At 67.6% G+C, this 23,032-nt stretch overlaps 6 protein-coding genes across 6 annotated transcripts; 2 read left to right on the top strand and 4 right to left on the bottom strand.

Moving 5' to 3' along the window:
• Nucleotides 1-2,288: 2,288 nt before the first annotated feature.
• Nucleotides 2,289-4,059, top strand: CHLNCDRAFT_142970 (hypothetical protein; the record flags this gene model as incomplete). Its single annotated transcript, XM_005849766.1, has 7 exons — nucleotides 2,289-2,333; nucleotides 2,435-2,510; nucleotides 2,661-2,833; nucleotides 2,937-3,030; nucleotides 3,192-3,365; nucleotides 3,501-3,648; nucleotides 3,792-4,059. The coding sequence occupies 7 exons, from the start codon at nucleotides 2,289-2,291 to the stop codon at nucleotides 4,057-4,059; spliced, it is 978 nt and encodes a 325-aa protein (XP_005849828.1).
• A 391-nt stretch (nucleotides 4,060-4,450) lies between these two features.
• CHLNCDRAFT_142969 (hypothetical protein) lies at nucleotides 4,451-6,355 on the bottom strand (the record flags this gene model as incomplete). Its single annotated transcript, XM_005849506.1, has 4 exons — nucleotides 4,451-5,042; nucleotides 5,200-5,282; nucleotides 5,396-5,983; nucleotides 6,224-6,355. The coding sequence occupies 4 exons, from the start codon at nucleotides 6,353-6,355 to the stop codon at nucleotides 4,451-4,453; spliced, it is 1,395 nt and encodes a 464-aa protein (XP_005849568.1).
• An 822-nt stretch (nucleotides 6,356-7,177) lies between these two features.
• CHLNCDRAFT_13094 (hypothetical protein) lies at nucleotides 7,178-7,819 on the bottom strand (the record flags this gene model as incomplete). Its single annotated transcript, XM_005849505.1, has 3 exons — nucleotides 7,178-7,289; nucleotides 7,408-7,604; nucleotides 7,682-7,819. Coding segments are annotated over 3 exons (447 nt in total), but the record flags the coding sequence as incomplete, so codon positions are not given.
• Nucleotides 7,820-9,891: 2,072 nt separating this feature from the next.
• CHLNCDRAFT_142966 (hypothetical protein) lies at nucleotides 9,892-10,329 on the top strand (the record flags this gene model as incomplete). The annotated part of the gene is made up of 3 exons (XM_005849765.1): nucleotides 9,892-9,972; nucleotides 10,069-10,164; nucleotides 10,258-10,329. The coding sequence occupies 3 exons, from the start codon at nucleotides 9,892-9,894 to the stop codon at nucleotides 10,327-10,329; spliced, it is 249 nt and encodes an 82-aa protein (XP_005849827.1).
• Nucleotides 10,330-10,734: 405 nt separating this feature from the next.
• Nucleotides 10,735-18,997, bottom strand: CHLNCDRAFT_142965 (hypothetical protein; the record flags this gene model as incomplete). Its single annotated transcript, XM_005849504.1, has 24 exons — nucleotides 10,735-10,908; nucleotides 11,002-11,103; nucleotides 11,304-11,363; nucleotides 11,522-11,602; nucleotides 11,708-11,816; nucleotides 12,026-12,470; nucleotides 12,593-12,738; nucleotides 12,876-12,972; nucleotides 13,123-13,219; nucleotides 13,427-13,570; nucleotides 13,694-13,843; nucleotides 14,081-14,509; nucleotides 14,674-15,546; nucleotides 15,667-16,031; nucleotides 16,196-16,278; nucleotides 16,442-16,615; nucleotides 16,778-16,892; nucleotides 17,094-17,308; nucleotides 17,478-17,735; nucleotides 17,935-18,124; nucleotides 18,271-18,449; nucleotides 18,580-18,662; nucleotides 18,772-18,897; nucleotides 18,986-18,997. The coding sequence occupies 24 exons, from the start codon at nucleotides 18,995-18,997 to the stop codon at nucleotides 10,735-10,737; spliced, it is 4,707 nt and encodes a 1,568-aa protein (XP_005849566.1).
• Nucleotides 18,998-19,312: 315 nt separating this feature from the next.
• Nucleotides 19,313-22,338, bottom strand: CHLNCDRAFT_142964 (hypothetical protein; the record flags this gene model as incomplete). Its single annotated transcript, XM_005849503.1, has 10 exons — nucleotides 19,313-19,660; nucleotides 19,754-20,205; nucleotides 20,334-20,439; nucleotides 20,538-20,639; nucleotides 20,896-21,018; nucleotides 21,135-21,286; nucleotides 21,427-21,625; nucleotides 21,721-21,801; nucleotides 21,919-22,182; nucleotides 22,276-22,338. The coding sequence occupies 10 exons, from the start codon at nucleotides 22,336-22,338 to the stop codon at nucleotides 19,313-19,315; spliced, it is 1,890 nt and encodes a 629-aa protein (XP_005849565.1).
• Nucleotides 22,339-23,032: the final 694 nt, after the last annotated feature.

Here is a 23,032-nt window from a genome sequence, read left to right as displayed (position 1 = left end):
GCCTCACATGCAGGCCCTGTGCAGCACACAAAGAGCGGCAGAGGCGTGTGCTGCGGCTGGGCGGTGAGGGCACGGTGCGTGCTTGCGCCGGCATGGCAGCGGCATGTGATCAGCAGGTATGCAGCTTGGGAGGAACGGGCGGTAAGGACGGCCTGCTGCAGCTCACAGGGATGATGTGCACTTCCAGGCCGCCGGGGCAGGTGGCGGTGTTGAAGGTGCCGCCCTGCTTGGCCTTGCCGTGCTGCCTGGACTTGGTGCGCCCCTCCCGCCCCGCCTGCGCCGCCTGCCCTGACCCCTGCAGCACCACAAAGTGCTGCGGCAGCGCGCGCAGCAGCTGCAGCGCCACACGCAGAGGCATCCAGGCCAGCTGCGGCGGCGCGCTGGAGGCCAGCAGGCGGCGCGCAGGCAGGTCTTGCAGGCTGTACTGCGGCTGCGACGCCGGGGACGGCTCCCCCGATGCTGGCACTGTCGTGGAGGGCGAGGAGGCAGCTGCTCCTTGGGGGCTGCCCCTCTCCTCCTGCTGCTGCTGTGAAGCAGCCTCCTTCCCGCCGCGCTGGCTGCCTGTGCCGCTCATGGAGGCGGCGCGCTGCTGCACCTGTCTGGACAGCTGCTGCCCCTCCACCAGCTGGCGGGCCAGCCTCTGCAGTGGTGCAAAGGGGTTGAGGTGCCTGCCGCCGCCGCCCTGGCGCGGCCCGCCGCCGCCGCCTTGCACCGGCACCATCTGCAGCGCCTCGCGCGGCCAACGGCACAGCGGCGTCGAATCAGCCCTCGTGGGCAATGCTTGGTGGGGAAAAAGTGGGGATGGCGAGCCAGCCTGTGTCCGCCACCACCGTGCATGCATGCCACACCCACCCACCCACCCACCCGCCCGCCCACCTGGATGGTGCCGCGCGCCAGCTGCTCCGCCACGCCGCGCTCTGTGAGGATGATCTTGCGGCCCCCCACCTGCTGCGCCTGGCAAATGTTGTAGGCGGAGATGGGGTCTGATTGGGGCGGGGAGGGAAGGGGGGGAGGCACGTGCAACTTTGTTTGGTTTGGCACGGCGGGGTAGGTGGCACAGGGACCTTGGAAACCAGATGCATGCACCCATACATGTGTGTGCATCTGTGGGGTGGGTCTGTGGGACAAAAGGTAGATGCGTTGCGGATGCTGGGCATCCACTCGCCGCCCCACCTGTGATGCGCGACGCCGCGCGCCACACCTCCCTGTCCCGCTCCGGCAGGCTGTCTGAGGGCAGCACGCCGTGCTGCAGGCTGGCGAGCAGGCCGTCGGCATTCAAGGTGGGGCGGCCTGCAGCACATACATCAGTGGCACACGATCAGCAGCAGGCAGCTCTCCCCCCCTCAGCCGCCTGCTCGCTTTGCCGGAACAATCGGCGGCAGGCGAGGCGACGGCACCTGCTGGGATGGGCGCGGGCAGCAGGCCGATGTACACTGTGGGCACAGGCACATAGTCAAACGCCGACAGGTCTGGTGCTTGCACGATGGCGCTGCTAGGGCTGCTGCTGGTGGTGGGTGGAGGGCCGACTGCGGCGTTGGGCGGAGAGTGGTCCACCGCTCGCGCCACTCCGCCGCCCCAGGCAAAGGACGTGAGCCAGCCCCTTGGACGCGCCCTGCTCGCACTGGCGGCAATCTCCTGGCGCGCATCCGCGATGTCGTGCAGCAGCAGCCTCCCCTGTGCCTTGTTGTCGAGGAGGCCGAGGAAACTCTCGGCGCAGGACGGCCTGGGGGGGTCCCACAGAGCATCATTGGCCATGGTGTGCCCAAGCCGATCCAACCAGGCGAGTGAGGCGAGTGTGCAGGCACCAAAACCCTGGAGAGTTGTGTACAGGGCACACGGATTGCCCGGCGGCCCGGGCAGTGCCTGGACTCGGATGCTTTAGCAAAGCGAGGACAGGGTGCAGCTGACCGTGGCTTTGCTACATGCGCCTGCCACATCAGACTGGCCCGCAGGCTCTGCATCATCTCGCTCGCTTGTGAGCCTCCCACACTGAACATCGCTCAGTGCTGGGCGCGAACCTTGCCCAGTGGCATCTTTGCATGCGAGAACTGCCTGCGACAGCACCTCGTAAACGCTGAAGAGCGGCAGCCGGGTGTAATCAGGTGATTGGAGAGTTTCGGTTGCCAGCGCCGATGCACCGCCAACGACTCAGCCGCACCGCTGCCGACCCGCGCCACCGACACCCGCCGCTGTCTTGTCTGCAGTGCGCACGGGGCCGCGGCTGGGTCCTTCTGCTTGAATCCGCCTGCCTAGTTGTGACAGCAGTGTCGTGGTGAGGCAGCAGCAGGATGGGCAGGACCTCCAAGGACAAGCGCGACATTTACTACCGAAAGGTGCTCAGCAACCCGGGTGCCCTGCCCTGCCTGCTTGCCACCTCCAGCGGCATGCATGCACATCAGACGCCTGCATGCCTGCTGGGGATGCTGGTGTGCAGGCCAAGGAGGAGGGGTGGCGTGCACGGAGCGCGTTCAAGCTGCTGCAGATTGATGATGCCTTCCACATATTCGCTGGTACGTGCCTGGCCATGCATTGAGAACAAGTGCCGCCGCGATGAGTGGGCTGCCGTGACTCTGTTGGGCTTGGTTGCTGCCGTGCCTCTGACATGGCGCTCCTTTGTTTGCGCCGCCGCCCGCCTGCTGCCACCACCACCCCACATGCAGGCGTGCGCCATGTAGTGGACCTGTGTGCTGCGCCCGGCAGCTGGAGCCAGGTGCTGAGCCGCCGGCTGTACCTGCCCGCGGTGGCGGCAGGGCGCACCGGCGAGCAGCTGCCCAAGATTGTGGCTGTGGACCTGCAGCCCATGGCTCCCATAGAGGGCGTGACGCAGCTGCAGGTGCGGCAGCACGGCTGCTACCCCTAGTCACCGAACACCTTGCGCCACGCTGCATGGCTGGTTCCGGACTGGCATGCCTGCGCTGCCAATCGCCCCGCTGCAGGGCGACATCACTTCTGAGGCCACCGCCCGCCAGGTCATCTCCCACTTCCACGGCCACCACGCAGACCTGGTGGTGTGCGACGGCGCGCCAGACGGTGGGTGGGTGGGCTGGCTGGGCTGCGGCTGGGTTCGCAGGCAGGCCGCGGCGCAGGGCATGCGCGGCACGCAGGAGGTGCCCGCAGCCCTCCTCCTAGGTCTGGCTTGCCTGCCTGGCTGCGCTCCTCATGCCCCTTCCCTGCACCCCCGGCCCCCACAGTCACGGGGCTGCACGACATGGACGAGTTTGTGCAGGGCCAGCTGATCCTGGCAGCCCTGGCCATTGTGGCCCACGTGCTGGTCCCAGGGGGCACCCTTGTGGCCAAGGTCTTCCGCGGACGCGACATCGCCCTGCTCTACTCCCAGCTCAAAATCTTCTTCCCAGATGTCACGGGTGGGGCAGCCTGTGCTGCGACGTGGGCTTGCCATGGCATCTGTGTGCGTCCCCCTCAGCCTGCCTGCTCCTGCCCCCTGCGTTCCTGCCTTTCCTTGCCCCCCAAACCCGGCTTGCCTCGCCTGGCCCCCCCAGTTGCCAAGCCCAAGAGCAGCCGCAACTCGAGTATCGAGGCATTTGTGGTGTGCCGCCGCTACGCGCCGCCGCCTGGGTTCGAGCCTGAGCAGCTGCAGGCGCTGCTGCACAGCGCTTGGCAGGCATATGGGCCAGACACCCAGCACAGGTGTACAGGGACATGGTGCACAGACCCGGCTCAGCTTGCCAGGCGGGTTCGGTGTGTGATCGCAGGCCAGCAAAGAGCTCTCCGGCCGCCTGCACCGGCCCAACTGCCACGCCACCGAGCACTGTCCCTCCCCTGCCGTGCAGTCCGCTGATGCGGCAGCTGGTGCCCTTCCTGGCCTGTGGAGACCTGGATGGGTGGGATGCCGAGGCCTCGTATGATCTGCCCGCTGAAGGCTACGTGAGCCTGCCGCCGGTGCAGCCGCCCACAGCGCCTGCTTACCGGCGAGCTATTGAGAGGATGAAGGGAGCTGCACCTGCCAGGGAAGACAGCGGGGACGGCAGCCATGTGGCAGTGATGGCGACAGCAGCAGGTGCAGCAGCAGCATCAGCAGTCCTGCATGAGTTGCCTTAGGTGTCGCAGGTATCCTCTGTACCACAGTGTCAATCGCGCTCGAACGATGAGGGCAAGCGAGGGGCAGCAACTGATTTGTGTCCTGGCAGCAATGGAGTGCATTTCATATGTGAGCAGGGGGAAGGGGGCAATACAAACAGGACAAGTGCAGGCCAACAAACAGTGTGGGACACCTTTAGGTCAGGTGGGTGCAACGCAGGCAGCTGAACGCATGGGGGATACAGAATGTGAAGCGGCTCGGTGAACATACAGAGCATGGCAAGATGAGAAGAAAGCAAACATACAGCAGCTGGGGAAGCAAAGGCAGGGTGCTGCGGCCATGAACAAGGCGTTTAGGCGAGCTGGGCTGGGAGCGTTGCTGTGCACCTAAACCTATTGGCATGCCAGAGGCCTAATGGCTGGCATGCAGGGAGGCAACCGATGCAAGGAGGGCGACGGCAGCCTGCGTATAGGCATCGCTGGAAGACATTGGCACCTGCTGCCTGCCGCTGTCGGCTGCTGCCTGTTGAGCCGGCGGGCTACCACCTGCCTGCCGCTGCTGCTGCGCCGGCGGCGACTGCTCCTCCTCAGCTGGCGGCGGCGGCCTGAGTTGCAGGTCCTGCGGCGGCGGTGACCGCTGCTGCTGCTGCTGCTGCTGCTGCTGCGGGGACGCGGAGCCTGACGTGGCGCGCTGCACGTCCTGCAGCTGGGTGGCAGCATGCTGCACGACGGCAGCCGTGGCTGCCACAACCGTGGGGGAGTCCTCCTGGGACTGCAGGGGCTGCTGCGGTGGCTGCTGGTTCTGGCTCGGGGTCTGCTGCTGCTGCTGCGCCGTGGGAACATACGCCTGATGCGTGGCCTGTTGGTGTTGCGGCTGCTGAAGGGATGCCGCCCGCTGCTGCAGCTGTGGCGGCGGCAGGATCGGCACGCTGGCCCCTCCAGTTGGCTGTCCCTCCCGCCAAAGCTTCACAGGGCGTGGGTGATCGTTCTTGGCCGCATACAGCCTGCATGCCACGCCAGCGCCCGCGGGCGTGAACAGCCTCACGTGACGCACAAAGCACGGCCCTCCGAACTATACAGTTAGCATACAACACTGTCAGAAAAGTGCAGCGCGCAGACAGGGGTGGCAGCAGACAGCCAGGCCGCTGGGCTGCAGCGCACCCGCAGGCATTGCAGAGGGGCAGCCCCGTGAAGCGGTCCTTGCGCCAGAAGGGCGTGCTTGTTGTGTGGCAGTTGGAGCACACCTGCAAGCGCATCAACAAGAGAGGAGGGTGGCTGCCAAAGCGGTGCCAGCTGCTCCAGCGGTACTGTAGGCTGGTTGCCTGCTGCCCCCCCTGCGGCTGGCAGCCCGCCGCACCTTGCCATTGCCACCGCCGCTGCCCGTGTCATCGCGGCGTGCACGCTTGCGTTGGTGCTCCACGGAGCCGTCCGACAAGGTGCCGGCATCTGCCGGCCCCCAGTCCTGCCCGCCGCCATAGCCTGCCGACGGTGCCGCGGCTGCGGAGGCAGCGGCGCGGTATGGCATGGGGCTGCGGTCTGGCAGCCTGGGGGACTCCGCCCCTGCTGTGGGACCAAAGATTCCAGCGGCGCTGAGCAGCTGCTGCGGAGGCGGTGCAGCCACCAGCTTGACGCCACCGGGCGGTGGGGCGGCGGCAGGGCGGGCAGGAGGTGGCGCGGGGACCGCGGCTGCAGGCCACCCCGCCGCCGCCACGGCTGCCGCTGCCGCGCTGGACACAGCTGCTGTGGCTGCCGGCAGGTCGCTGCCCAGCGGCAACTGCTGCAGGCTGGGCTGCACGTTGTGCGACTGTGCAGCTTGCAGGAGCCGCAGCGCGGCACCCGCCGCCTGGCTGGCGCCCAGGGGTGGCAAGTTGGCTCCAAGGGTGGGGAAGGCGGCCTGTGCCTGGTCCAGCGCATTCTGCAGACCACCCAGCGCTATTTGGTAGAGCTGCAGGCAGGGCGGAGCGCAGAGGGGGATTGACGTGAGTGCCGCTGGTTCCTCGCATCGCGGAAGCTGAGGGGTTAGAGGGTTGGATGGTACGATGGACGTTTCCTGGGTGGGAGGGGATCACCAGAGGCCTGGGGGGCAGTGATTGCAAGGGGCAAGGGGCGCGTTAGGTTGTGGACGTGGGCACACCTGGCTCCAGAAAACGAGGGCTTCCAAGTGCGCAGGCAGCGCTGCGCCGACCTGCTGCTCGGGCTGAGGAGGCTGCTGGAACGGGGCGAAGGCTGAAGGCTGCACCGCGCGTATTGCGCTAGGGGCGGAAGCTTGCTGGCCCGTTGCTGCGCCGCTGCTGGGCAAACGGGCTAATATCGACATCAATGCCTCCAAATCTGGAGTAGGTCGCAACGCCTGCTCCGAGGACGGGGCGGCGGGCACTGAGGACCAACCCAGCCCTGCTGCTCGTCCTGCGTCCATGTTGGCTGCAGGCATGATGCGAATGGAGGCGGAAAACCGGCTCCAGAAGATCACAAGGTGGAAAAAAGCACTAGTCGGAGATCATGTGGTAGCTGCATCTCTGATGGCAGCAACAAAGTCGCCTGAACCTGAGCAGAGGAAGACATATCAACTGCTAAACGCGCGTGTGGGTGAGAATGGATGCAGGTGCCCCACCAGGAGGAGCTGATTGTGCCGCCGCCTGGCACCGCACGGTGCCGTCCCTCACCAGCAGCGCTCCCCCTGCGGCGCGCCACTTTTAGTAGGCAATGGATGGACACAACCGACCTCATGCAGGGGCTGGGTGGGGGTCAGAGTCGCAGGGTGGCCGCGCGGAAGGCAACAACCTTCTGAATGGTTGTTGCCTGGTCTCTCAGCTGCAGCACACCCAAGCCCCCGGTTAACCAATGTACAACCTGAAATGATAACTGTGCTGGTTTGCACGTTGCGAAAGACAAGAGAAATGTCTCCTGAGAATGGGGGTGCAGCAGTAAACATGCAAATTGCAGATCAGCTTGCTCCAAACAGGGCGAAGAACGAGGGCTCATCTAGGACAGCCCCAAACGGCTGCTGATGGGTGCTCTCCTCCAGTGCCGCCCAGCTGGGTGGGCCCGTGCCTGCACTGTCGGCTGCTGCATCCGCCGCGGGAAACTCAAGATAAGCGGGCAGGGTGTTGACGGCGCCATCGGCAGCGGCTGTGATGCTGCAAGGGTATGGCGGAGGGGTGTGCAGCCAGGCGCCAGCCTCGTCCCGCATGTGAGATCTGTCTGATGCAAAGTGCCGCACGAAAAGAGCCCCCGGCACAACACGATAAAACCTGCATGGTGGCCAGGACCGCAGAAGGAATCAGCCAAGAGATGCAGCAGCACATGGGCAGCTTGGAATGGTGTGCCGACCAAGGAGTGACGGCGTGCGGGATTGCAGCACTGGCGCACCGGCGGTAGTGCTGCGGCAGGTTCGCTGCCCCCAGCAGCGCGTGTCGCCGGTAATCGGCCAGGGAGCAGGGGAACGGCAGCGTGGTGTCCAGATCAAAAACGAGCGCCTCTCCGCCCTCCTGCTGTGCCACCAGCAGCACATGATAGTCCCAGCACACAACTTTTCCAAGGCCGGCTCTTTGGTACCACACAGGCACCTGCAGCGCGTGAGGGCTTCTTCGCGGTTAATTGGATGCACGCAGGCATGGCTCTGGGTCCGTAGGTGCCGACTCACCATTTTATGCGAGTTCGAAATGAAGATAATGGCCAGGCGCCAGGCCGGCAGCTGTGCCACCAGCTGCTGCGCAAGCCACCACACGTTCTCCTCGCACCAGCATGCCGTATAGACACAGTCACTCCTGGACGGCCATGCCGATGGCAAGGCTGCAACAACGGCTGCGCCAGAGTTGTCGGGCGTGGCCGGTGCTGTGCCTGTGGCTCCGCGTACCCCCCGCATGCCGCCGGTGGCTCCACGTGCCGCCGGCCTGCCGCCGGCGTCACCGTACGTGTGGCTAGGTTGGGAGGCGTCGGCTGCCTCGCCGCAGCACCACTGCTCCTCGGCGGGCAATGCAGTCGCGCCAGCAGCCACGGAGACGCGCAGAACCACGCAACAGTGCAGGGTGTCAACCACAGCAGTCGGCAACTATGTCCAGGTCACACACGGTGCATTCCCCGGTGCCAGGCAAATCCCTCGTTTCGAAAAAATCCATTCCTAAGTAGGGCAGACTCTCTGCCAACTGTACTGTTGGTTGGTATTTCGGCTGGCTGAGCCCTCGTTGGTAGGTCCGCGACTGGTCCAATAATTACCAAAGAGACAGACACACCGTGCAGGAATCTCTGCCCGGACGAGAGACCTCTTTGGTCAACCCAACATGTCTGTGTCGCTTAGCCGTGCATTCTCCTTCGAGGAGGGCCAGCAGCTGTTCCTGGAAAGCAGCCCACAGCAGCAGGCGGCCGGAGAGGGGCCGTGGGGGAGCACCGCAGCGGCGCCGCCCGCACGGGTCGATGAGCATCGGGCCGGGCAGGTGGCGCAGTTGGAGGCATACTTGGCGGGGGTTGCTGCCGTCACCTCAGTGGCATTCCCCCCCAACTTTTCTTCCCTAGTTCATGGCTTTGTTCTGGGGCGGCAACTGGAGACCGCCGCACTGCGGGGTGAGGCAAAACGCCCTGCTCGTTGGAGTGTAGCTTGCAGCTCTCAAACCATGGTACACATGGTACACATGTGCAGGCCCAATGTGGCCCACGGACCCCTCGCCCCCCACCCAACTTAGCCGCAGGCTGGCTCCCCACCAACATGGCGGCACCAGGAGGAAATGAGGCTGCAGCTGCTGCGCCCCTTACTGTCTCCGCCGGGGTGATCGCTGGTAGGAACAGCAGCTCCACTGGCAGCGATGCGCCGGCCAGGGGCAAGGACCCAGGCGGGGTCAGCGAGGCCCTGCGCAAGGTGCAGCTGCTGGACCACGAATTGGCAGCTGCCGACCAGCGGGCGGCAGCAGTGGCAGCTGCGGGCAGGGCACTGGAGCAGCGCATCGAGGCAGAAGAGTCTGGCGGCGATTGCGGCAAGGGCAGTGTAGCTAGCGAGGGAGGGAGCCTAGCGGCGGCCATGCAGCACGCGCGGCGCCGCCTGCAGCGTGAGGCACAGCTCAAGGCAGCGCTGAACGAGCATGGCCCGGCAGCCATGGCAGGTGGTGACGATGAAGAGGGCACAACTGCAGAGTCGGCCAGCAATGGCATTCCCGCATGCCAGGCAGATGAGGCGCTTTTGGAGACGCTGCTGAACGGCCCTGCAGCATCGGCAGAGAACCCCTTTAGCCAGGCAGCGGGCTCACTGGCTGCAATTGACGCAAAGCTGGCTGCGCTGGGCTGCACGGGCCATGGCGCAGGGGGTGGGGCGCAAGTGGCGGCGCCTACACCCCCAGCGCTTGACCCGGCATGTGCAGCGCCCACCGGCAGCGAGGACCGGGAAGGGGAGGTGGAGGAGGAGTTTGCGGCCATCAGGCAGCGCTACATTAAGTGAGCCCGGGCAGCGCCTCCAGTCCTCCCGCCTCCAGCCCTCGCCGCCAAACCCGTCATGCTATCTTGATGCAGGGTGCGGCGTGAGGCACGAGCTGCTGCACGCCATCTGCATTTCATTGATGCGGACCTTCGGGCCCTCAGAGCTCAAGACTGTGTCTCCTGAGCCTGCACGGCATGCTGACGGCGGCGCCAGCGTGGCCACCAAGTTCCGATCCACATCGGGCCCTGTTGAAAGTTGCTGGCAAGCAATCCCGCAGTCTGAATTGCTGGTTTTGATCTACAGAGAGAACGCCGTGTGTCACCGCCAGACATCCGGTTGCCTCGACAGCCCTTCACTAGCTCTACGCCAAGTGTGAATATCACGTGTCGCAGAGGGTGGTGCAGAAGCCCTTTCTGGGCGGGTTGGGGTTTGCAGGTAGAGCTTGCAGCATGGGTAAGCACGGCAAGAGCGGCACCCCGCTGAAAATCAACCCGCGGCGGTCAAGAGGCAACTCGGAATGCATGGAAGAGGTGAGGGTGCACCACCACATCTGGCTGCTGCCGCCGCCGCCGCCGCTCCCTGCCGCCACTCCGCTGCCCAGCCTTCGTGCCCGCCTCTTTGCGCAGCTCAACGCCTTCTTCACCTGCATGGCCAAGTCCATCGACGTGGAAGACAAGTGTGTTGCAGAGCGGAGAGCGCTGACCAATTGCGCAACGGCAGCGGTGGGTGGCTCTGCGAGCTCAGCTGCTACGCTGTCTAGTGAACGCCAGCGAGGGGCCTGGCCACAACTTGTTGTCTGCCCTCTGCATATGCAGGCCCGCAAGGGGAAGACTGCCAACACTATCAACTATCACTTGCAGAGGATTAGCCGCATGCTGCGGCGGTGAGGCAGCAGCCACGGCACAGTGGCACGACATCCATCTTGGCACGCATACCCACCCGACCCAGTGCTTATTGACAGACACTGATTGTTTACACATTGGCTGATCATCCAATCATTATCCAATCCAAATCGACGGCGGACAACCCCACATCCCCTGAGTGGTGCTAGCCTGGGTGTGTAGCGCCTGCGAGGCTGCAGCGCAGGCAACCTCATGCCACCCGTGGCGACCCTTGGGCTGCCGTCGCCCTCGTGCGTTGCCGCATCCTGCTGCCCCACCCCTTGTACTCGCTCACCCCACACCATGCTGCACCGCCCGCCGCCACTCTGTCAGCTACACCCCAGCCGGCGCGGCTAGCTGCGCTGCCTGGCCAGCCAGCCGCCCTGCGCGATGGCCTGGCGCCCTGCTGCTTCAGTCCAGGAAGGGCATGAGCATCTGGGCCAGCTCCGGCATCTTGGACGCCTTCTTGCTGCCCCGCTCAATCCTGCGCGCCACCTCGGCCGCGCGCGCCGCCAGCGCCGCACGCATCGACTCCAGCGAGGCGGAGGCCGCGGCGCGCTGCTTGCCCGCCGCCGCCTCCGCCTCCTGCGGTGCGGCAGCAGGGGCGCAAGCAGTCAGAGGAGGGGTTGAGGCAGTCGGCAGCTTTGTGGCTGGCGGCTGGCTGCAGGCTGCGCTCACCGTGGCCACCGCCGACACCTGGTCGTACAGCGCCCTGTACCCCTCCCAATGCTCGTTGAGGCGCTGCTGGAAGGCCAGAGTGTCGGCATAAATCTCGCGCATCTGCAGGGAGGGGCGGAGCAGCGCAGGCGTGGCTCGCGTGGGGGTGGTGGGGCGGTGGCGCCAGCAGGACGAGGCCCAGTGCAGCAGGACCCGCTTGGATCTTTTGGAAGGCCGCCTGCCACCAAACTGCCCCGCAAGGCCGCCACCGCTGGCAGGCAGCCCGAAGACATTTGGCTGCCCGGCGCCCTGCCACACCCCACCTTGCCCTCCAGCTCTTTCTCCAGCGCCACATGCTTCTGGCCCTCCTCCGTATCCAAACGCTGTGGCACACAGCCAAAAGCACAGATGCAGACAGGTCCACTCTTCAGCCCAACCATATGAGGGCGTGGCGCAGCTTCCGCAGGCGCAGGCATTAGCAGGCAGGCAGGTGGATGGGCACAGGCATTACCCGCGCCTTTCCCCGTGGCTGCTGCCTCACCTGCTGCGCCTGCTGCATCTCCTTCTCCTGAGCCGCCAGCATGGCGGCCACCTCCGCCTCCAGCTCATCCACCATGGCAGCCTGCACACGGGAGGAGTGGCTGGGTGTCGGTGCGCACACCAGCCGAGGCCAACCAAACAGCACTCTCCCTCCACGCAGCCCCCGCCCTCCACGTCTGGTCCACACCCGGGCCCCTGGGCTTGCCTGCTTGCGGTGGGCGGCTGCCTTGCGCTTGCGCAACACCTCAACCATGAAGGCCTGCAGCGCCGCCATGTCCTCGCCCTCCCCATCCTCGCTGCGTGGGGGAGGCAGGGGAGGCGAGGGGAAGGAGACAGGAGGGGCTGGGGATGAGAAGCAAGCGGCTGGAGCAGGGACGGCATGGAGGCGCAGGGCGGGAAGCGGGTGTGCAGCTAAAAAAGGCAGGCAGGCAGGCAGGCGGGCAGGGAGGCAGGCGGGTTTCAGGCGGGCTTTCAGGCCTGCCAGGTGGCAGCGCCCCCCCGCCACCTGTCGTCCTCGTGGTGCTGGGAGGCGGCGGCGTGGCGGCGCTGCGCCGTGGTGAGCAGGTGGTGGATGCTGGGAGCCTGGCTGTCTTCGGGCGCTGAGCCCTCCGCAGCGGCCGGTGCCTTGCGGGTGGAGCGCCCGACTGTGCCGGTGGCGCCCGCCGCTGGCTTGGAGGCCACGGCAGCAGGTGCGGCGCCGCCGCCGCCACCCTTGTGGCGCTTCTTCGCCGACAGCTGGCCCAGCGACTCGACAGGGCGCTTGCCGCCTGCAGCCGCCGCCGCCGCTGGCTTGTGCTGCTGCTTCTGCTGCTGCTGCTGCTTGGCCTTGGCTGTGGTGCCCCTGGCGCCGATCCCGGGCAGCGCCAGCCCATCCTGGCTAAGGGTGGTGGTCAGGCGCGCAGTCTTGGCTGCCGGCTTGGCGCCAGACAGGCCCAGCAGAGGCTCGGGCGCTGCAGGGTCGGGAGAAGAGGCGTGGCGGGACACCCATCAGGCAGGCGGCGGCACAGAGATCAGCCGCCCCAGCGGTGGCATGCGTGGAGGGAAGCCTGCGTTGGGCCAGCAGCAGGCGCACCCCTCTTCTTGACCACCCCAGCAGCGGCAGCCTTCAGCTCAGCCTTGCGGCGGCCGGTGGAGGTGCCGGCGCCGCCGTCACCGCCCGCAGCAGCGGCGGGCTCCTTCACTGCCGTGAACTTGAACCGCTTGGTGATGCCGCGCAGCCTGGGGGAGGGGAGGGGGCATGGGCGGCAAACTGAGCAGGCAACAGGCGAGGGGGCCAGCGGTGCCAGGCAGCCAGGCAGCCAGCCAGAGAGGCGGCCGGCAAGCAGGTGGGCGGGGCCGTGGGCAGCAGGTCTCACTCCTCTTCCTCCACCAGCATGTCTGGCACCTCCGCCTCGGCGGCTCGGAAGTGGGTCCATCCCTTCAGGTGGCGCGTCCCCGCAGACTGGTAGCCACCTGCGCCGGCGGCAGGCAGGAGGCAGGCAGGAGGCAGGTTACAGGGGATGGCGGGCGTGGCTGGCGCCCAGCATCGCCCAAAAGAGCCAGCTAGAGCAGCCAGCACCAGCTGTTCCGCAGCTCCTCCTGCCCTCAATCTGATGCGGCTACCTGGCGGGGCGGCACCCTCCTCCTCAGATTCTGATGCAGCCTCCTCCTCTCCCTCCTCCTCCTCCTGCATTTCCACGTCCTCCGAGCTGGTGCTGTGCTGAGGGGAGACGGGCATGGCAGGGGACGACACCTGCGCCGCAGGCAAAGACCGTGCGGGCGCGTGCAACAAATGAGCCATGCTTTCCCATGCTCCTGCTAGCCCATGTGGGTGGGAAAGACGATCTGGTCCCACCCACCCCCGCCCATACAGCATGCACGCCCTCATCCCCCGCTCCTCCACCCCCGCAGCCACCACCCCACCCACCTCTGGATACTGCTGAGCCAGAGGCAGCTCCTCATCATCATGATCCTCCCCCTCACCGCCCTGAGGCTCCGCATCCAGCATGCCGCCCTCCACCGCCACCGCCTCTGCGGCGGCAGCTGCACCCGCCGCCTGCTCCTCGCTCACCTGCAGCCGGCAGCCTCAGCTGGGAACGGCGGCGATCCCAGCAAGCGGCAGCCGCCATGCAAGGGCAGGCCGGCTGCTAGTGCCGTGCCCTGCTCCTCCACCGCAAGGCAAGCCACAACCCACCTCCTCCCGGCCCTGGCCCGCCGCCGCCTCACGGCCCCGCTTCTTGCCCGCCACCTTGCCGCCAGCGCCCAGCAGGCGGCGTGACTTGAACGGCGACTTGGCCTGCCGCTTGCCCGCCGCCGCCGCCACCGGGTGCGGGTCCTTCTTGGCCTGCACCGAGAGGCAGGCGGCAGGAGATCAGGAGTAGAAAGTGTGGGCCACCAGACACCGGACTGTATGGAAGGAACCAGCATGAGGCGAGGGGTGCCCCGCTGTGCAACACTGATGCAAACAGAGCCCCGATACAGCTGGGTGCGTTTTGGTGCCCCCAAGACGAGGCGAAGGAGGGCTTGCCTGTCTGCGCTCGCCGGCCGGCGCCCTGAACTCAAACACTTCTCCTCCCCCCACCGCTGCCGCCCCCCTGTCCTCTGAGAGGGCAGCCGCCTGCGGGCGCCCCCGCTGCTGCGGCGGCTGCTTCTCGGTCCCTGCCTTGCCCGCCAGCTTGGCTGCGGCAGTGGCCGCTGCTGCCCTGCGCGGCCTGACTCCACCTCCCCCAGCAGCCTTGGCGGCGGGCGGCTTGCTGCCGCTGCCGCCTGGTGCCGGCTTGCTGGCACCAGCGGCCGTCTTGGCTGCCTGCTGCTTCTTGGCCGGCGGCTGCTTCTTGGCCGGCGGCTGCTCCTCCTCATCCTCCTCATCCTCATCCATAGATTCAGTCTCCTCATCCTGGGCTGCCTTGCCCCTGGCCTTGGCAGCGGCGGCAGCGCGGTGCAGCGGCTGCTTGGAGGCGTGGTCGTGGCGCAGCTCAGACTCGCTGTCGCTCTCCGGGGCCGCATGGGCCTGCAGGGAGGGGGTGGCGGGGCGACCATACGTTCGGTGTGGCAATGCGACCTACGCTTGAAGGCACACCGACAGCTGTTGAAGCAGTAGCTAGCAAGTAGGAAAGCACAGCACAGCACAGCGCAGCGCAGCGCAAACATCATCCCCCCCTCTGCCCTGCCCACCTGGTCGGCGGCGCCCTGCAGCCAGCTGGGTGTGGGGGAGACGGCAGAGGGCTTGCGGCCCCCGCCCCCAGAGGGCCCCGTCTCCTCAATGCGATCCTCTGTCCCCTGCGGGTCTGCAGCCCTGCCACCCTCACCCGCCGCCTTGCCTCCCTTGGCGCAGCCAGGTGCGGCAGCAGCAGCGGCGTTGCCGCTGCTGCCCTTGCCACCTCCGCGGCTCTTCTGCTTCTTGTCAGCAGCCGCCTCCCGGCGCTCCTTTGCGTTGCCGGCGCGCTGCGCCTGCTGCTTCTGCTTCTGCTTCTTGGTGCCGCCCGCGCGGCCACCGGCCGGCTCCGCTGTCGGCTGGCGCTCGTCCTCCGCGCCCTGCTCCTCCTCCCGCTCGCTTTCAGAGCCGATGCCGACCTCAAAAGCATCCAGACCAGAGGGCTCTGCCACCTCAGCCGCCTTGGCCGCCGCCTTGGCCGCAAGGCCAGGCCCCTGTGCATTGGGGGCGGGCCCGGGGACAGCCGCCTCGTGCTGGCGGGGAGCAGCTGGCTGCTGCGCGGCCGCACCTGCGCCTGCGCCTGCACCAGGGGCCCTTGGCGGCGGGGAGTTGACCTCACCAGGCTCCGCCGCCAGCGCCCCCGCAGCCGCAGCACAGGCGGCGGGCTCGGCAGCCAGGGGGGCAGCCGACGGGGCCGCAGGGCGCTGGGAAGCTGCGCGGCCCCGGCGCTGGCTGGCGCCCGCAGCCGCGGCTGTGGCCGCCGTGGCGGTGGCGGTCTCGTGAGAGACGGGGGCGGGGGCGCCGGCTGGGCGGCCCGAGTCGGGACCCTGCTGCTGGCGCAGCCAGGAGGCTGGTGGCTCGGCTCGCGCCAGCGGCGCGTCAGGTGCAGGGGCCTGTGAGGTGGGGGGGTGCGACAGCAGCAGCAGTTGGGCATGAAAACGGCAGGGATGCAGTGGACGGTCGAGAGGGGTGGCAGGCGAGGGCGGTAGTGCAGCAGGTGGCAGGCCGCCTACCTCGCCAGAGCCCCGGCGGTGAAGGGCTGGGGCCTCCTGCTGCTCCGGCTGCTGGCCCTGCTGCCCCTGCGGCTCCACGCCCTCCTCCTCCCCCTGCTGCTGCTGCTCCTGCGGCGGCGGCAGCTCCTCCCTGGGCTCCTCTGGCGCCTGCCCTGCCTGCTGCTCCTGCTCAGCTGCAGCAGGGGCAGGCTCCGCCTCCTCCGCTGCTGGCACGGCTGGCGCTGCCGGGCGGGGCTGGCGCTTGAACGGCAGGGGCGCAGGGCAGTCGCCGCGCTTGAGGTTGGACCTGGGGCGCCCAGAAGAAGGCTGCTGGCGCGGCTCCTGGTGCTCTGCCGCTAGGTTGGCGGCCTGGCCGAGGGAGTGGCCTGCATGGCGGGGGGCGGGGGCAGGGCAACGGGTCATGTGACGCGCAGCCATGCCCGCACCAGCAAGCATGGGCATGCTCCTGGTGTGCCGGCTGCGCCGGAGATGTGGCGCCTGCGAGGCTGGGTGGCCGGGTGCCTGCTCCCCTTCCTGCCTGCACCCCCACCTGAGCGCGTGAGCTGCAGGGGCGCCCTGCCGGAAGACCTGCCCGCCGCCGCCTCGGGCCTGTCGCTGTACACATGGTATCCCCTGCAGCAGGCGGGGGCAGCCGGCGTGTTGCCGTGAGGGCACAAGACGTGGGCCGCGCCGGCAGACAGCAGCTGGGGTGCCGCGCGAGGGCAGCTGTGCGGGGCCAGGTGCGGCTTGGCAGCGGTGCAGGGCGCCCTGGCCCAGGCCAGCAGGTGCCCCTCACGTCGAGCACTTGCGCTGGCGCTGGCTCATCTCGGCAGGGCCAGCCAGGCCAGCCGGCGCGCCATCTGGGGAGAAGGCCACGCCCGCGGCCCTCATGGCGGCCGCCACACGCGGCGCGTAGGCAGGCAGCGCGGCCAGGTCGCCGCGCTTGAACTGCATCACAAGGGTGCCCTTGCTGCAGCGGCGCGGGCGGGGCGCAGGGGTGGGGGTGGGCAGCAAGGGGCAGGGTCGCGGGAGGGCTGCAGGGAGAGCAGCGAGGGTGGCTAGGCGTGGGACGCCAGCCCATTGCCTGCTCTGCCCCGTCGCGCCAGTCCGTGCCCAGCCAGCTCCGCCTCACCCCTTGAAGCTCTGCGACATGTTCTGCAGCTGCTTGGGCATGGCGCGCAGCGACACGGTGAGCTTGTCGTAGCCGGAGGTGGCGCCGCTGGCGGTCTGCGCCTTGGACACGTCGCCTGCGGGGGCCGGGGCGGCAGCGGGGCCGGGCGGGCGGGGCGGGAGACCGGGCGCGGTCGGACCCCGGCCACAGAACCACGCGGTGGCTGCCTTCCGCCCTGCCCGAGCCCTCGCTGATGCCGAGTGCACAGCGCCCGTTCACCCCATCCACCCACTTTCACACCGACCTACACACGCCCACACAGGCGCCTGCGACTCACTGTACGGGAACTGCACCACATCCAGCTCCAGCTGGCTGCCTGCTCCGCCTGCGCCGCCGCCACCACCCTCCTCCCCCTCGCCGCCCTCCGAGTCTGCCTCTGGGATGAGCAGCCCCACCGACAGCGAGGTCAGCCCAAAGTCCACCCACATGCCCGCCGACGCCATGCCGTCGATGCCGCACACCGACACGCTCTTGGCCTGGGTGCAGTACATGCTGGGTGGAGGGGAGGGCAAGGGGCGGGGCAGGGGTGTGGGACACACAGGCAGGCGAGGCCAGGAGTAGGAGCATTGCCTAGCGGAGGCAGGGAGGCAGGCAGGCAGGCAGGCAGGCGGGAAAGCAGGGCGGGCAGGGCGGGCAGGGCGGGCGGGCGGGACGCGCGCACGTGGCCTGCTGCGGCGCCAGCTGTCGGTTGTACGCCACCAGCAGCCTGCGCAGCTCGCTGCCCAGGTCCAGGGCGCCGCCCTTGGTGGGGCGCGCCGCCAGCGCGTCCAGCGCCGCCAGGAAGTCGGCCTTGAAGAGGGAGCGGTGCGCGTCGCGCAGCGCCCGCGCCCGCGCGCACCGGTACATGCCCTCAGCAGGTCGATCTGGCAGGGCCACGTCGCCGCAGCCGGGCAGCACCTGCCCGAACAGCGCGCAGGAGCTACGGGGGCGGGAGGTGGTGGGGTGGGGTGGGGAGGGCAGGGCGGGTCAGGGGAGTGTTGGTCGGGGCACAAGCCGGTGCCGGAAGGTTGCAGCGGCAGAGCGGCAGGGACCTGCTCCGCCACCAGCCAACGCCACCTCTACCCTCCTCCCCTGCCCACGCTTGGAGGTGCCCCATCCGCCCATGCCCCCAGCCTCACCTCTCCTCCTCTCCCATCAGCAGTTTGCAGTTGGCGGGGCTGTTGACCACGAACTCCAGCAGGCAAGAGGTGGCGGCGCAGCGCAGGGGCCCCCACACCACTTCGCCGGGAGCCACCAGGAAGTCGACGATGCACGGGATGGCGAGCCCGGCGTGCAGGTCACGCCCGCGGGGCGGCTTGTCGCTGCCGGCTGCGGGCGGGGCGGGCATGAGGGAGGGCGACAGGGCAGCGTGAGGGCGTGGCGGTGCATGGTGCGAGGCGGCTGGCTGCGTATGGCGTAGGTCCCGGGCCCCTTCGGCACCATCCACCCGCCACCTCCAATCTGCGCGGCCCCACCTTGCGGCCTGCCGATCAGGCTGGCCAGGTCTGACAGCACGTTGAGCACCGCAATGGCCGTATCCTCCAGGCCCTGGGGCGCCGGCTTGTGCCTGCGCAGCGCCGCGCCGCAGCGCTCCAGCAGGCTGGCCAGCGCCTGCGGGTACTTGGACTCCAGCAGGAAGCGCTGGTGCGCGTCGCTGCAGGGGGGTGGGGCGTTGGGCAAGGCTGGAAAGTACCGCACCGCGGTGGGTGGTGGTCGCAGCAACCACGGCAGGCCAAACGCTGCGCTGCCGCCGCGGCGTGCTGCCGCACCCTGCCCCCACTCACTCCAGGTCGGCTCCATCAACCGTTGCCTTCAGAAGCTGGCCTGCCAGCTCCAGCCCCTCCAGGTCTTCTGCTTGGCTGCCGGCCTGCAGCCACAAAGGGGGGGAGCAGCATGAAAACCGCCCCCTCCTGGCCTGAAACCCCACACTGATCAAAGCTGCTGATTGGGCAGGAGTCCAGGGATGGAGCACAAACCTGCAGCAGCTGCTTGACCAGGCCGTTCAGTCCCTCGGCGTCCAGCTCCAGCTTCTCATTGTTTTCCAGCAGAGATGCCAGCGCCCTGGCCAGCTGCTGCCTGTCTCTGGCCCGCAACAGCGCGTCCTGCAGGAGGGAGGGCCCTGGGAGTTTGGTTCAGCGGAAGTGGGGGCGCTCCACGGGCCGTCATCCTCACTCCAGGCGCTAGTGCGACCTTGAGCTTCATCGCTGCGCCTCGCTGGGACCGACGTGGGCTCCGATGGGCCCGCTGATCGCCAGCCATTTCGACTGAGCAGCCGCGATTGCCTGGTTCCAACCGCGCAGACAGGCGAGCGGGCTACGTAGTTACGGTGGAAAACTATGATTCCGTGTATGGGGCTCAAACGGGTGAGGGCGAAGTGCAATGGCGGGGAAGAAAGTCGGTGAATCAGCGGTTGAATGCAATGGCGGGAACCGCCTTGCATGCTGTACAGTATAGCAGGCAATCACTTGTCAAGTGCTGCCAATCAACTATGTGCATGCTGATTTTACTCAAGTAATTTCAAGGCCTGCTGAACGCTGCTGCCAGCTGCTTGCTGGCCGTGCTGCTAGACGCTGGCGTGTCGTTGGCCGCCGCCGAGGAAGCCTTGGACGGAGCCTGCGTGACGGCAGTGCTGCCACCAGTGGCCTGCCGCTTGAAGTACGTCATCCAGACACCGCATGAGTACGTCTTTCCGCGTGCCGACACGCACACCGTCGGGGCGGAGCCGCACGTCTGCCGGGAGGCGCCGCTTTTGAGGAAGCAGCGCTTCTGCGCCGCGTTGTAGGAAAACGAGTCGCAGCCAGGGGCGGCGTTGCAGGCCAGCATGCAGCTGATGGGCTCCACTGCTGACCTTGAGCCGTAGCCGTCCTGCACCGGAGCGGCGGCGACATTTGTGAGCACTCTCAGCATGCTTGCCTGGCGGCGCAGATGCCAGCAGGGGCCGCTGCCGCCGCTGCCCACCTTTTGGCCGCCGCCCTTCACCCGGTCCAGCGCCCCCGTCACATCGTACTGGAAGCCTGGAGCGCCCTCGGGGTACACCACGTCCCTGCCCTCGCTGCACGCCAGCCGCGCCGCGCCATCGCTGACATACTGCGTCTGCACGTCTGCCAGGGCCGCGGCGGGCTGGCAGCTGGCGCCATCCCCAGTGTAGCCATCAAAGCAGTGGCAGGCGAAGCCGCCGGCCTGGTTGGTGCAGGCGGCGTTGGGGTCGCACCCAGCCGTCTGCCTGGCGCACTCATTGATGTCAATGTTGCAGCCCGGCCCTTCGTACCCAGCGTCACCGCACGGGCCCGCTGCTGCGGGAGCGCGCCCAGCCGGGCGGCACCCCGCCGCCGCCGGGCCACTCAGGCTGCGCATGGTGGCGCTGAAGCCGCGCATGAGCGGCCACACGGCGCTGTTGCTCTCAAACACGCCTGAAGGACAGGGGGAAGCGGGCTTTGGATCAATGCTGCTGGGGGCATAAGCACAGGCAGAACCGATGCGCATGATTCCAGGCCACTGGACTGTGCTCCGGTGGGGCGGCGGCCGCCGCATAGCACACCAAACAGGCCGGATGCCGTGCCGCCCTCCTCCGCCGGCGCCTTCTGGCCCTCCGCATACCACGTCCAGAACAGCGCGCCCTGGGCGGGGCCACCGGCCTTGGCGTTCTGCAGTTGAGGGCCAGCAGCGAGGCGCTGCCGCTTGTTGCCTCGAACACACAGGGATCAGGAAAAGGGCGGTGTGGAACCCCGCTCAGCTTGCCAACCTCTGCAATGGCGTCGTAAATCAGCCTGTAGTACTGCTGCTGCTCGTCGCCGTTGCCGCCCCAAACCCCAAACTCCTCCATCAGCAGCGGCTTGTCCACAGCCTGCACATGCCGAGTGCATGGGTTGGTCAACTGTGTGGTGCCTGGCTGGGCTGCTGACCCCAACCGCAGCAGCAAGCCTGTGCTCGCCTGCGCATCCTCAATGTGCTGCCGGATCCAGCGCCTCGCAAACTCTGGCGTTTTGTCCTCCCTGCATGCACGTTTGACAAGCCGTCCTGGCCTTGAGCTGAGCATACACAGCGCCAGCAGCACAGCACCCTCGCATCAGCACAGAGGAATGGAGTGGCAGCCAGGACACCCACCAATTGTTGATCCAAAGATGCATCGACATGAAGTCGATGCTTGGCGAGGCGTGGTCGGCCACAAAGTTCTGCCCCTCCTCGTTGGCCCACGAGTCGGCGCCCTGGGGGTTGGCGGCCGCCTGCGTGCCAGGCGGCAACGGGCAGCATGGGCTGCGCGAGGTAGAGCACGCGCAACCATTCTGACCCGCGCTTCTGCTCCTGGATGAGCCATGCAGAGGCCAGCCAAAAGGCGCACCTGGGACAGGCTGGCCGGGTAGAAGCCCTCAGCCCCAACAGTGAGCAGGTGGTTGGGGTCCAGCGCCTTCACGTGTGCCGCCATCTCGCCAACCCACCGCGCCAGCACGCCGCCACACTGGTAGCACCGAGGCTCATTGATCAGGTTCCAGCCTGCAGGGGGGCAGGGGGGCAACCGTGGGGAAGCCGCACAGAAAGGGAGCCTTGCACAGCGCTGCATTGATGTGCAGCAGCGCCACACCCTCCAGGTATGGCGCTGCTGCGCCCTTGCCGAAGCCCCCCTGCCTGCGCACCAAAGATGGTTGGGTCCTGGCTGTAGCGTCGGCCGTTGATGGTGTTCACTCGGCTCAGCACCGCTGCCGCGTGGGCCTTGTACAGCTGCTTGGCCTTGGGGTCGGTGAAGAAGGACTCGTGGTCCCCGCTGCCCGCCCAGCGCACAAACTCGTCGGCCCCGCCCGTGGCCTGCCAGTTGTCTGTCAGCGACAGCAGCAGCTGCGGCAGGAAGCCAGGTAGGCAGGCGATGAGTGCAGGTCAGAGGGAGACGGTGGGGCACCTTGAACTGGCAACCAGCAGACCTGCACACCTACCCGCAGTCCCCGCTTGCGCGCCTCATCCAGCGCATAGTCCAGGCCCCGAAACACCGCCTCGTTGTACTGCCCAGGTGCAGTCTGCAGCCAGCTTGCGGCGGAGGGGGCACGCCAATGATAGCAGGCGAATGCCAGCCCCCAACCCCCGAGCAGGAGTGCCGGCTTCAAAGCGCGCCTTCAGGTGCAGTGGCCCGGCACCTGCAGCGCGTACTGCGGTGTCACGGTGTGGGCCCAGGCTCGTATGACGTTGAACTGATTAGCGACCGCGCGGTCCATCATGCGGCGCACGAGCGCGGGCCCGGTGGTGTTGGGCGGCAGCGACGCGCCAAACAGCTCCAGGCCGCCGGCGGCAGCCTCCACCAGCTCCCACATGTTCCACCCGCTGACGTAGAAGCGCTTGCAGTCGACAACAAACTGGCCACCCTCCACCCGCACATAGTGGTCCATGTCGCTGCCACCATTCTGCGGCGAGGAAGAGGGGCAGGCAACTCAGCTGCCACTGCCGGCCCGCCGAAGCCCGCCGCCGCCCACCACCCCATTCCGCTGCTCACTCACCGATGCCGGCGTGGCCCGCGTCTGCTGCCTTTCAATCAGCACCTGCGCCCTGCCTACAAGCATGCAGAGCAGCATGAGCAGGAGGACGGCGGGAGGGGCGCAGGCTCGCATCCTCTGAAGCTGCCTGCGGCCGAACGAAGGCCCTGGCGGAGCGTCCAGAAGGCTGCTAGCAAGGGGCAGCAGGTGATTTGAGGGACAGCGAGACCTAGAACGCGCAACCATTGCATCGAGCGACCCGAGAAGACGGCGCACCCTGCATTGTGGCGATCATAGAAGTGGCGATTGCAGGAAGAGCAGGCTTAAGAGTAACTCGGCTGTGCGTGCGGTTCGAGGCACCGTGTCCCTCGGCCTCCTTGTTGCTCCGGTACCGCCAGCCGCTCGCCATAGTTTGGTGTAGGCATGCCTCATTGCGCGGCTCGCTGCTGCTTCTGCAGGGTGGCCACCTCCTGCTGCAACAGCCTCTTGGCGTGGGCCAGGTAGGCGCGCCCCAGCTGCTTCTGCCCGATGCGGTAGAGCAGGCAGTGTCTCTGGTTGAGCGTCAGAGCGGCGCCCGCTGCCGCCAGCAGCTGCTCGTCCTGCTCCAGCGGGCCCGTGCCTGCAGTGCCACCCGGCAGCGCAAGGCCCCGCCATTAACCACATTGCCCTGTCCCGATCAAAGCAGAGGATGCCATCGCAGCCTTGTGCCGCTCTTGCCCGCTGCACGCACTTTCACCCCAGGGGGCACCAGGGCCACTCCTGCTGGTCTGCGTGCCAGCAG

The sequence above is a fragment of the Chlorella variabilis genome, assembly GCF_000147415.1.
Source record: "Chlorella variabilis unplaced genomic scaffold CHLNCscaffold_5, whole genome shotgun sequence".
NCBI lineage: Eukaryota > Viridiplantae > Chlorophyta > Trebouxiophyceae > Chlorellales > Chlorellaceae > Chlorella > Chlorella variabilis.
The sequence above is the reverse complement of the archived record's forward strand: the minus strand, read 5'-3'. Positions and strand labels throughout refer to the sequence as shown.